Consider the following 13777-nt stretch of genomic DNA (forward strand, 5'->3'; position numbering starts at 1 on the left):
ATTTTTAAGTTTTTATCTTATTTTCAAGTCCCTTTGAATTGATTTTTGTATATGGTGTAAGATAAAAGAATCTAATTTCATTCTTTTACATGTAGCCACCTAGCTTTCCCAGTAATATTTATCAAAGAGACTACCCTTTCTACATTGTGTGGAACATTCACTTTTAAATTACCTCTAAAATTAAATAAGTTGGTGAGAAGTTATACAGATAGGGAGGATTAAATGGAGGAAGAGAGCTTCGTGCACATAAATTAGAAAGGCTCAGTAACAGTGACTCAAAACTACTGCCATACCACTATGCCATTATCTCTCTTGGTATAACCTTTTTTCATCTTGTCCTCCCAATGAATCTAAACCACAACTTGAAAAGAAGTGTCGTAAAAGAAAAAACATACTAAGATAATTTTTTTTAAAAAAGATATATATCTTCCTTCAATTCTTTGTAAGATTTCCAAGGTAGTGACCAGACTATATTTGGATATGAACTAGAACTTAGCACAGTGCTTGACAGAGAGCAGGTACTCAACATGTACTTCACAAGTGAATGTTAGTTTTGTTAATAAAACAATGGATTATTTTTCAGTTTCTCACCTCTTATGTATGTCCACCAAGATCTGACCTCCGTAATGCTAGAATAAAAACTATTAGGCTGAATTATGCTCTTTCCTTCTCTGCTTAAGATGACAAGGGGAACATATCAATGTTCAAAAATTATATGTCAACTGGTTTTATGCTCTATCGATATCCATGTCGACCAACAGAGCAAATAATTCTCATCATGAAGTACTTTCAAGTGGCACAAAAAAATGATAAGAAAGTTCATACAAACATTGCATAATAGAAGCAATAAGATATATAGAGCTGGCAGAGTTAGAGGTAATTGAATTCAGGTTTCTTAGGTGAATGTTGAATACATACAATGAAAGAGCATATCCACAAATTTTATAACATGTAACACTCAGGGTATTATTTAATCTCCTATGACAAACGCTTTAGATTAATTGCTTTGATCATTTTGAGACAGAACTAGTTATTTTGCAATATATAAGGCTTATTCCTTGTATCATTTAAAAATCAATTTTAATAAAAGTTATCTTAAATATTGTTGCCTTTGGCTTTAGCAAATCCTTTTCATTGTATGGGGTTTTAGATTTTCAATGCACTTTCATGTACATTCATCTCATTTGATTTTTTCAACAATTCCATGAGTTGATGTTACCATGATGTAAGTAAAGACATCGAATCCAATTGATTTTTCTGGCTATAGGTCAAAGAAAAGAATTCCTGAGAGCCTGCCATAAAAATTCCAGTCTTTATTATATAAATATAACTTTGCCCCATTCTTTGTGTTTATTAACATCCTCTCTAACCATTATCTTGGACATATAGTTTGCTTTGTCTATACAAAGGACCTAGGAACTTTTTCTCATCAACTTCTCAATCCTATTATCAAGCCTGATAAGCAGACAGAGGGCACTGTTTTCTTTAATTTCTTACTAATATTTTATATTTTTTCTCCTAACACTAATCCTGGTTGCAAAGACTCTACTTTGAAATTTTTTTAATGTTTTATTTATTTCTGAGAGAGAGACAGACAGACAGACAGCGTGAACAGGGGAGGGTCAGAGAGAGAAGAAGAATCTGAAGCAGGCTCCAGGCTCTGAGCTAGCTGTCAGTACAGAGCCCAATGCGGGGCTCAAACCCACGAACCGTGAGATCATGACTCGAGATGAAGTTGGACGCTTAACCAGCTGAGCCACCTAGGCACCCCGCAAAGTCTCTACTTTGAACGTCCCTTCCACACCACACACACACACACACACACACACACACACACACACTGCCAAGATTATAAAATTTTTAACTCTGCACATGCATGATCCGTATTAATTCTACTACTGCAACAGGATTATTTCAAGATATACAATGAATAGAAAGAAATGATCAGAACTGACTTACCAATAAGACTGCTTAGTGAAATCCAACTTCAGAAATAAAACATTTCCTTATGTATCAGTAAGTTATTTCTTGCATGTGTTTCCTCCTCTTATCCAACATGATTTTTACACTTCCCATGTGTTTCTTGATATCCGGTTTCACAGAGCCATTCTCAGAGCTCCCAGAACCACTCAGCCATTCTTGGCTTTCTCCCCCAATTGACTACATTTTAAATATCTTTCATCAATGTTCAAAACTTTACTTTTAGAACAGAAAATCAGCCAGCATAATTCAACAGATGATTTTACTGTTTCTTGGAAAAGACAGAACCTCAATCTCAGTCTATCCCTCTTCATCCTAATTCTTTCTCTTTATCATCACCTGCCTTTTTCCCCTTATTCTTTAAAAGGAATTTAATCTATTCTTTTACCAGACTGTTCTAATCATCTGTGCATTTGAGCTCCCCCATTCTTAAGAATATGTTACCCCAGTTATATCTCCTTCCATTGGTCTCTTCATCACTTTCCATTAGATTTTTCTTATCTCCCTAAAACATAGTCAAATTCATTCTATACACACAATAAAAATATTACCTTCAGCAACTTTTCCAGCTCTGTTCTCTTAAAAAAAGATACTTATTTAAAAATATCCACTGTCCAATTTCCAGCAACTCCTCAACAATTCATAATCTAACAGCCTGCCTCTTGCCATTTCTTCTCTAAACTTGTTCCTGCACTGCTTTCTTCCTGTATCAGTTATCTATTTATACAGAAGAAGCCACCCCAAAACCTAGTAGCCTAAAATAACCATTAAGTGTTGATCACAAGTTTACTTGTCAGTGGTTCTGCTGATCTGGGCCTGATTGAGTTGACTTGTACAGGATTGCTTCAATCTATGTGATCAGCTGATCTGGAACTGGCTGGTTGAGAATAACTGACTGGCTGTTGACTGGGGTAAGAGGAACTCACATGGTAAGAGTAGGATTTCAAGAAAGTATAGAAGCATGCATTGAGGACTATACACAGAGCCAGTATACTGTCATTTCTGTGGCATTCCATTAGCCAAAACAAGTAACAATACGGAGCAGAGGAATAGACTTGATGTGTTTACAGATGGAACTGCAAAGTTATGTAACAAAGATGGTAGCTACAGGGATGGATAGAGAATTGGACCATCTTATATTTGAACCCTATCATATCTTGCTTAATTTCCTTCTCATATCAAATCAGTCTTCCCTAGGATTCAGGAATTACAATTGCATATATTTCCCCTTACATTTCTAGCCTACTCTTTCAAATCTCCTTAGTTGGCCTTTATTAATTGCTTGAATATATGCATTTCTTAAAGTTCACTCTTTGGTCTTTTTAATTGTACAAGTTTCTCCCCTGACTATGTCATCTAAATATACTGTCCTGTCACAGGCTCTGTTTTCAGAGAAAACAAATTCAGAAACATTCTTCTCCAATAGTTTTTTGTTTTGTTTTGCTCTTACTGTGTTCGAGACTTACTACCTCTTAACTGAACCATAGTTCTAATTTATTTCCTGCATTCCCACCTCTAGCTTCACCTGTCCTCTGATTACCTACTGCTTGTATAATCTTTCTTAAAACTACATTTGGGGGTAGGCACCTGGGTCTCTGCTTTCAGCACAGAGCCTGCTTCAGGTCCTCTCTCTCTCTCTCTCTCTCTGCCCCTCTTCCACTCATGTGCTCTTTCTCTCTCTCTCTGTCTCAAAAATAATTAACATTAAAAAAACTATATCTGGGGACACATCAGTGGTTCAGTTGGTTAAACATCTGAATCTTGATCTTAGCTCAGGTCTTGATCTCAGTGTCATGAGTTCAAGCCTTGCATTGGGCTCCATGCTGGGCATGGAGAATACTTAAAAACAAAAACACAAACACAACAACAACAAAAGAAACAAAAACAAAACACTGTATCTACTCATGACAGGAGATATTTTATAATTCTAAATCAATCATCTGCCTAGAGAATGTTGATTTTTCTCCATTGAAGGATTAAATTTTGTTTGGAACTTATGCCTTCCACTATTTGACCTCAGTCTATTCAAACTTACAATAATCCTGTATACCTTTCACTTCAGTCATATTGCAGTTTCTACTTCTAGAGAATCCCCTATACATCCCTATTCATATCCGTTTCTCATCTTCCCTGAGTCTTATTATCCTACAAGACCCAGCTACTTGTTCCTCTACATGTCTTTTAAGAATCAGCTCAAACAATATGTCATATGAATCTTCTTCCTAGTTTAGAATCTTTTATTTTTTTAATGTTTTATTTATATCTGAGAGAGAGAGAGAGAAAGAGAGAGAGAGAGAGACAGAGAACAGAGGAGGATCAGAGAGAGAGGGAGATAGGGGCGCCTGGGTGGCTTAGTCGGTTAAGCGTCCGACTTTCGCTTGGGTCATGATCTCGCGGTTCGTGGGTTCGNAGAAGGGCTCGAACCCACAAACTGTGAGATCATGACCTGAGCCAAAGTCGGATGCGTAACCACCTGAGCCACCCAGGCACCCCTAGAATCTTTTATTTTACATTATATATCTGCATCTCTCTCTTGGATGTTAATCGTCTCAAGGGAAGAAATGACCTCACAGATTTGTGTTACCAATGGTCAGAGATTTTATGCTTAAGAGTTATTAAAAAGACAAGTATCTGCTGAGTAGTACTGAAATCACTTAAGATACAAAGTAAAAGAAACTCTATTAAGAGGTAATATGTACTTATGATCTTTTTCATTGTCAAAGCCTAATTTGCATATGTACATTTCTAGTTAGTTAAATCAAGAAAATATCAAACTAAGTTAAGTGAAGATCAAATTTTCCTTTGGTCAATGGAATCTTCAAAATGTATTAACAAAACTAAAGCATACAATCAATATCAATATTAGTGGTCACTGTATATTGAATCAATACGTGTCCTCATGATGAAAGTGAGTAACTTTAAAAGAATTTAATAAAAGACCAATTATGAAAGTTTGGATGTGGTTTAGGAAAACTAGAGGAGACAGAAGTGCCCTGAAATTAGTAAGACCTGCCACAGAGAACTTTCCACCCCTTGGCTAGAAGTGGTGAGGGCCTAGAACTTTTATCAGAACCTGCAGATAGGGCTTCATATGTAAAAAGGCAGACGTATAGGATCTGTAACCTTTGGTAGAGGATGTAAGTAGCCTATGGGAAACTCAAAGGTAACAATGATCGCTCCTTCTGATCTCATGCTTACATTTCCCATAGCCAATATCCAGCAAGAAGCCAACCTTACCCTGGAACCCAAGAACCAAGGGAGGCTAGTAATGTGATAACTAGAGAGTACAATGGAAAAGGATAGAACATGGATCCAGAAGACAAATGTTTGATATCTGGAGTTATGTTTGGACATTTTATTTTTATTTATTTTGAGAGGGGGGCAGTGTGTAGAGGGAAAGAGAGAATCCCAAGCAGGCTCTGTGCTGTCAGCACAGAGCCCAATGTTGGGTTCCATCTTATGAACTGTGAGATCATGGCCTGAGCTGAAACCAAGAGTTGGACGCTCAACCTACTGAGCCACCCAGATGTCCCTGGACATTTTATTATTTGATGTTGTTTTTATGCTGCTGAATCTCAGTTTCAGAAGAATAACTCAAAAAATTTATTTCAGAGAAATCTATTAGTTTAGTAAAAATGTGAAAGATTCTGCTTAGCTAAAGGAAGTCCTCAGGTCCAATTATTTTGTATTTTTTAATAAACTCAACTTCTGCATCAGTAATATGGGGGAAAACAGTATGGAAGGAGAGTGAATTCAGAAATCTTTTTATTACAGATTTCTGCTTGAGTACATAATCAACTTCACAGTCAGATATTTTCAAGTCTTAGAATTATTAGTAGTACTGATGTGCCTTATTAAAAGCAGAGAAGTGTTTTTATTCTTCTCAGAAAATGTTGTGAAGCACATAGATTTGGTAATGTAGCCTTTGGGATTTTCAGGTTAAGTTGGTAGTCTTCTTATACTTGATAGATACAAACCTGACCTGAGTTCTCAGTTGAAATCTATCAAGGGCAAGCAAAGAAGTGTATACCCAAAGAATTCTGAGAAATTAATCCTCAACATTAAAAAGTAGTTGGGAAAATGACACAAGTCAAAAGTCTAAAATAGTTTGAATGGCTATTTTTTCTGTCCCCCCAACCAAGGAACATGAGGAAATGATCCTTCAGAAATAATAGTCTTCTCAGGGCATGTGGGTGCTCAGTTAAGCACCCGACTCCTGATTTTCAGGTCCTGATCCATCCCAGGGGTGGTGGGATTGAGCACTGTGCTGGGCTCTGTGCTGAGTGTGGAGTCTGCTTGGGATTCTCTCTCACTGTCCCTCTGCCCCTGTCTCCCACTCATGCTCTCTTAAAAAGAACAAAACAAAACAAAAAAAAACCAATACTTGTCTTACTTTGGTTGTATTTTAAAAGCATAAATCCAAGTTTATATATAACATCTAAGTAAAGTCTCATAAGAAACCTAACTATGAAATATATTTGGATACATTTCATTACTCAATTTTTAAAAAATTGAACTAAAGAAATTAAGTAATAAAGGGATTAAGGTATAAAGCTAATAAATGACAAATCCAGCAACTGAGGTGACTGCCAGTGTAGTATGGGATCTATAAAATATTTTTGAGCACATACTAAAATTTATGTATCATTTATAACACTAAGAACATTTTAGAACATATACAAAAAGATTAAAATAAATGTAAATTGAAGGTCTGAGACTTTTTTTAACCTGCTCTCATAATACCTGATTATTAGTCAATAGGACACATACAAATTTATCCTCTGAACTAAAATAAATTTGCATTCCTCAATGCTCACCTTACAGAAAATGAAACCTAAAGGTCCTTGGGTACTATAGGCCCTAAGTTATGAAAAAAAATGTAAAAGATGTGAAAGGCATTTTTGAGGCAAAAATTAAATTTGATACCATTTAGATATAAGGGTCATAAGAGAAGACATTCAGAATGCAAATGCTGCATGAGTTATGGAATATGAGATAAGACCTCTAAGTTTAGTTTTGTATTAGTATTAATTTGAAAATCTTCAAAGGGGATATTCAGCTTTTCTCTAATAAAAAGAATCTGTTAAATCTGTGAACTGAGACTTTCTGACCACTTTCTGAACTTGGATGATTTTCTTTTTCTTGTTTAACGCATAGAAGTCAAAATGCATATCAATACAACCTTTTTGTCTGTTTTATGTTCTTTTGTGTTTGGCTTCTCCTCAACATTGTGTTTGTGAGAAACCCATACTTCAGTCTGTCGCTGTAATATTCATCCTTCTCCAGGATTCCATTTTGACTTCTATTTTTAAAATACCCTGATTCAAATGGCCTTAAACAATAAGGAAATATGGGGCACCTGCATGGCTCGGTCAGTTAAGCGCCCAACTTCGGCTCAGGTCACAATATCAGGGTTCGTGGATTCCCCACATCCGGCTCTGTGCTGACAGCCAGCTCAGAGCCTGGAGCCTGTTTCAGACTCTGTATCTCCCTCTCTCTCTGACCCTCCCCTGCTCACTCTCGCTCTCTCTCTCTCTCTCTCTCAGAAATAAATAAACAGTTAAGGGGAAAAAAAAGGCAATAAGGAAATGTATTTTCTCACATAACTGAAAGTCCAGATGGAGGACAGGCTCCAAGCACGATAAATGGAGCTGCAGCAACATTATCAAGAAAGAAGTTCTTTTCCATCTCTCTGTAGCACCATTCTTAGGATTACATGATCGCTGCCAAAGGAAATGGGACCATATGCTTTCTTTCTGCTTCTAGCAAGACAGAGGGACAACCCCTCTCCTGACCAAGGAATAGAAATCTTTCCTTTTAGTCTCCTTGGGCCATATTCATCAAATAAGTAGGCAAAATTTTCAAAGATCTACTCTGCCCTTCCAAAATAATCTACCCATCTAGTTTCAAGAGTCCCATATGTAAAATTTACAAAAATGTAAATGAATATGTAACCCCACTGTTATTTAAGCTGTTATGTAACACAAAGAGTGAACAACAAAATATTTTTGTGGAGTAAGTAGAACCATGGCCATGGTAAAGACTGTAAAATTAGGAAGGTACTGGACAATCATATCATGCTTAATAGAGAAAGCCAGAGGCGTTCCTAGTAAAACCAAATAACTTCTTTGAGTAAGTCCTAGGATATAATATACACTGTAGTAACTATACATAACAATACTATATCATATATTTGAAAATTCCTAAGAGAGTAGATCATAAAAGTCCTCATCACAAGGAAAAAAATTGTAACTACCTGTGGTTATAAATCCTGACTAAACTTACTTAGTATTTTGCAATATGTACATACATCAAATCATTCCATTTGTCCTAAAACTAACATTATGTCAATTACATATCAATTTAAAAATTTTTAAATAAATTTTTCTTTTTAACCTTGAAACATTTATGCATAGTTTTTGTTCATTAGTTTCCTCATCATAAATAGGAGAGAATAATATTACCTAGAATTGGGGGTGCCTGGGTGGCTCAGTCAGTTAAGCGTCTGACTATTGGTTTCGGTTCAGGTCATGATCTCACAAGTTCAAGACCCATATTGGGTTCTACACTGACAGTGTAGGGACTGCTTGGGATTCTCTCTCTCCTTCACTCCCTGCCCCTCCTGTTTGCGCCGTCTCAAAATAAAATAAAGTTAAAAAAAAAAAAAACTCTAAAAAAATCCATTACCTAGAAATAGGATGCACATATTCTAAGTTAAGGAGTGTGACGTGTACATAGTTTGTGCAAATTGTTAAATTGTTGGCAAAGTCTGAAGGATGCTAGGCTGATGCTCTCCAAGGTCTCTTTCAACTCTACAGGTTGTAGAATGCTAGTATATAAGAAATAAATATATTTCTCCATCAACTTAGAAACCTAGATTGACATATGAAATAATGTTTATCAAGTACAGTTTCTCAAAACTATATTTTTTATAACATATACACTATTTAGGGATTTTTTTTGACATATACACTGGGGATGGTTCACTTTATTTTTTTATGTTTTTTTTTTTAATGTTTTTATTTATTTCTGAGAGGGAGAGAGAGAGACAGCGTGAGCAGGGGAGGGTCAGAGAGAGAGGGACACACAGAGTCTAAAACAGGCTCCAGGCTCTGAGCTAGCTGTCAGCACAGAGCCTAACGCGGGACTCAAACCCACGAACTGTGAGATCATGACCTGAGCCAAAGTCAGACGCTTAACCGACTGATCCACCCAGGCGTCCCTGGGGATGGTTCACTTATAAGGATTTCCTATATAAAATTTAATAGCTACATTTCCTTGTTTATTTCAAATAATATCTTATGTTTTGCACTCATCAGGAGGATACAGAGAGGAATAAAAAGGTCAGATTTTTTTTTCAATCAGTAAAGCAATCCCATAATATTTCTATTTTAAATTATATAGCTTCAAGGACATATAAGTTCTTTTATTCCAGGACATAGAAGTTCTTTTAAAAAAATTATTTTAAGTAGATGTCAGCCTCTATTTAGCTGGTTGTCTACCAAAATCTTTTCTCTGAATCTTCTATGATAATGAGATTATAGCTGGGCAAAAGATTGTATAGTATGAATTTATTTCACAGTCCCCTTTGAAGTTAAAGGGGTTATACGATGATGTTTTACCAACAGATTGTGTCCAGGGGGATTTATGTTATTTTTAGATCTGGGCATAGGTCTTCCAAGTTCTCTCTCTCTTATATCCTGAAACATGCATCTGGAAGTAACCTATTTCTACCATGCAAATATACCAATGACCTCGGGTAGAGTAAAAGAACACGAGAACAGGCTCTGACCTGTGCAGCAACACTTCCTAACATACTGCATCAGAAATATTATATAACAGAGAAGAAGAAATATTCCACTGTTTTTAATAGTCAAAGGATTGGATTTCTTGCTCCTTAACAATACTCTTCACCATAATTAAAGGCAGATCCATTAACTGTAAAAGACAATAGAGTTTATATGTTTAAAATTATAAAATTAAAAATAAAGTGAGGAGAACTGGAAAACAAAAGGCCCAATTTCTCAGTCCCAATATGAAATGGGAAATAGATTGTTGTTAAAATTCTTCTTTCAAAGAGCTCAGTTTTTAGAGTAGAATGCTAATCATTCAAACAAGAAGTCAGTACCAACAAACTTACTGTTGTCTCCTCAAATTTTCTCTAAAGAATGACCGATGTCTGAGACTTTGAATACACAAAAGGACTTTCTTACTAATAAGTTATCATGAAATAAGCAAAGATTATACAGATAAGTAGATTCTGAACATAAATTTTATAATAAGCAAATCTGCTATACACTGCGCACAATGTAGTTCAATTCTGATCATTGGGAAATGATAACCTCAGTTTAGGCAGAAAATTTGAAATTTGAGCATGACTAATTCTTTAAAGTCAGACATGTTTCTTACGTAAGTATCGTCCTTGGTCCATTATTTCCAGTAAATATACTCATATACTGTCTATATCAGATAGATTAGATATATATCAAAAAAGCAAGTTTATAGTAGAAAAATCAGACTTTGTAACTAATTGCTAAACAGAAAATTAGTAAATTGTGTCACTCATTTATGACATTTTGTGACAAATTATCAGTGAAAATTTGTTCCCTTTAGCATAATAGACAACAGTATTTTGGCATCAGCATCAAAATTGCGCTAATAATTATTTAGAATGTACTGATAATTCATTAAAAAGTTGGTATTTTTTGTATAAAAAAATAAAAAGTTGGTATTAGTTTCATTATGCCAATACTCCTGAATTGGCAAACCTATGTCTAACACTAAACAAGACAGAAAATCTTTTCCAGTATTCTTCAAATACGTTATTACTATAAATGTGTTCAAGAAGTTTAACGAGGAAAGCTTGCTCCATGAAGTACTCATTTCATATTACTTTGACTTACATCCTAATTTTTTAATAGAGAAAACGATAAAGTATAGTTTTGTGAATAGGAGCCGTAAAAAAATGGTGTTAAAAACGTCAATCTTGGGGTGCCTGGGTGGCTCAGCTGGTTAAGCATCCAACTTCTGATTTTGGCTCAGGTCATGATCTCACAGTTTGAGGGACTGAGCCCTGCATCTAGCTCTGTGCTGACAGCACGGATGCTGCTTGGAATCCTCTGTTGCCCTCTCTATCGGTTCCTCCCCTGCTCATATGTTCTAAATAAACAAATAAACTTAAAAAATTATTTTTAGAAATGCCTATCTTTCTTACTAGATTTATTTGCTAATGTGACATACTTTTGTTGCTTATTTCTATAAATTATAAGCCCTCTTCTTTGTGCAAAAAATTATGAAAACAAAATGTCAAGGTATGATAATCTGAAGTTTTAGTTTATTTTTAGATCGAAAAAGATCCGAGATCAAACTTTTCTAAAATCAAATTTACCCATTTCTTTAAAAATAGGTACATATTTTGATATGACAAAACATCTTGTATATTGTTACATGATGCTTTATTAGTTATCAGCAGAAAAATTCAACAAAGTTGAAATATATGTTAGCCTTAACCCATCTTACGGGGCATTTTGGTTTCAGAATTTTTTCAGGACTTATGCTCGAAAGTTGTCCTCATTTTTTTGTACATGTGCCTCATTTTCCAAGTTTTTTTTCACCACACTTACATTATACATTATTTTAAGACAAAAGGTGCTTAAAAACTACGTAAGCTACACATTTTGGTTGTTGAATATTCCTAATTTGGTACAAGTGGCAAATATTCTTGAACATTTTGAAGCATTATTCCCTTAGTATATAGTGCTTTATTCCCCCTATTTACTTACAAGGACTGAAAACTGTCAACTCACTGAAAGAATATATTTCTCTGCTAACAAAAAGTCATATGGGAGCAAAGAACAGAAGGCAAAGTGTCCATAAAATATCCATTTACGACTTTCACTCATTTTAGATTGTAGTTCTCATTGACAGACCACTTATTTTGTAGCAGCATTTTACATATACCATCTCAATAAAATTTATACTTTGAGGTAGATGTTATGTTCGTTTTAATGATGAGAATACTAAGGTTTAGAGAGATTAATCCAAACCCAAATTTACAGTTAAGTAGCAGTAGGGTTGATAGGGGGTTTTCCTAATCTTCAATACCTACTGCCTCCAAAACTATTTTACTTCTTTCACTACTAGAAAATAAAGTAAGGGTGGCAGAAATACTTTTCATACACCCACCTATTCTCAGCAAGATTCTTCTCATACTTTTCGGTTCTAGAGGAAGATTTGAATATTCACAACTAGTATCAACTACCTTTAAGCAAAATGCACAGTGTCTTCAAAACCCAGGAAGAGAAAAATCAAAAAAATACTTTCGGTGGTACTTTTTTTGGTAACGTACGTAATATATTTGAAACCGGTGGAGTATATCGCAAATAAAACAGTAACTCTAATTTATGATTTAATCTCTAGCTCTAACAAAAACTTCTCATGATTTTTTTCTTCAATTGATGTTTTTCATCACTTAAACACTGTAGTATACCCATGATTTTTATGTGGTACAATGATACCCTTTTCACTAGTCAGCAAAACGCAAAAAAGTGAATTTAGAACTTTCTTCGTTAACTTTTTTTCTTTTTTCTTTTGCCAATGAAACCACAATTGAGACTTAAATCACTTTTTGGGGCTTCTGATATTCAAATAATTTACACCTTCTTAAAATTATTAAATGCAGAAGGCAAAGTCGCCATGTACCAACTATGTTCTAATGCCTAAAATGTAATAAAAATATTTAGATTATCTAATCTTTATTTAAAACAATCATTTACATAAAGCAAAAATGATAGCGGACAACGAAAAACTAGTCAGTTATTAAAACGTAAAATTTATACGTGTCACGTATATATCTTAAATGTGTAAAAATGTAACACACTTCGAATAACAGTCGTGGGATGTTTCTAGATTACTTTAACGCACCAGATTTATTTACCAATTTAAAGGATCAATTATAGGCAGATACTTTAAAACCGCCCTGGGGGCAAACAAATCAGTATGTATTAGATGTTTAAGGACTAGAGCAGGGGCAGACATAGAGTTCCTAAATATAAATATTAACTTTTCAATAAAAAGGTGGTACTTCATAGGCTATCCAAGAAATACCGACTTCTGAAAGCAAATGCTGGCCACTTAAGACATAATGGGCGGAGGTTTCAGGGGACCAAAGTATGAACAACAAATTCAACCGATTCAAAATGCATTACTCAGTCCTCAAAGAACCAAAACAGGAAGGGGAAAAAAAGAAGCAAAACCCTAAACAAGAGGTCCTCACACCCCTTGAAAAGTTCAAGCATTAGGAGGTGTTGACGGGCACCCATTTCTCGCTGTTGTAAAGCCCGCCCCTCCGTTTCCAGGCCTCAACCCGTGGAAACCAGCAGGAGCCAGAGGCAGAAATTCTGCAGAGTTGGGGTGGCTCGGGGGGCCGCGCACCCTCTCAGCCCCGGCGCCGCGGACGGACGCCAAGTCCCCCCGGGCAGGGTCGGGCGGCAGGCGGAGGGCGCTGCTGTCCAGTCCCGCAGCTCAGGGCCCAGGGCGTTGCTAGTCTGGGGAGCCGCAGGCGGAGGAGGGGCCGCGCGAGGCCCCGCCTCTCACCGGCCGTGGCCTCCGGCTACAGCCAGCGCTCGGGGCGCTCGGGGGACACTGGGGGCTCCTGGTCCGGGGCTCGCAGGCCTGGCTCTGGTACGCGCAAAGGCGGTTCGTCCTTGTCGCCACGCGGGCGCGGCCCCCGCTGCTCGAGGTGCAGCTGCAGCAGGGCCCGGCGGTACATGGCCTCCAGCTTCTCCAGCAGGGCTCT

The 13777-nt window shown here is 36.4% G+C and overlaps 1 protein-coding gene across 1 annotated transcript in view; it reads right to left on the reverse strand.

Moving 5' to 3' along the window:
- Window positions 1-11286: 11286 nt before the first annotated feature.
- The window catches only part of TUSC1 (tumor suppressor candidate 1), a 10261-nt gene continuing 7770 nt past the window's right edge, over window positions 11287-13777 (reverse strand). Inside the window, 1 exon segment of the mRNA XM_077776189.1 lies at window positions 11287-13777. This exon segment is cut by the window's right edge and continues 58 nt beyond it. Within this exon segment, the coding sequence (XP_077632315.1) occupies window positions 13592-13777 (186 nt within the window). The 3' untranslated portion in view covers window positions 11287-13591.

Source organism: Crocuta crocuta, unplaced genomic scaffold (genome assembly GCF_008692635.1).
Source record: "Crocuta crocuta isolate KB4526 unplaced genomic scaffold, BGI_CrCroc_1.0 scaffold878, whole genome shotgun sequence".
In the NCBI taxonomy this organism is placed as follows: Eukaryota; Metazoa; Chordata; class Mammalia; order Carnivora; family Hyaenidae; genus Crocuta; species Crocuta crocuta.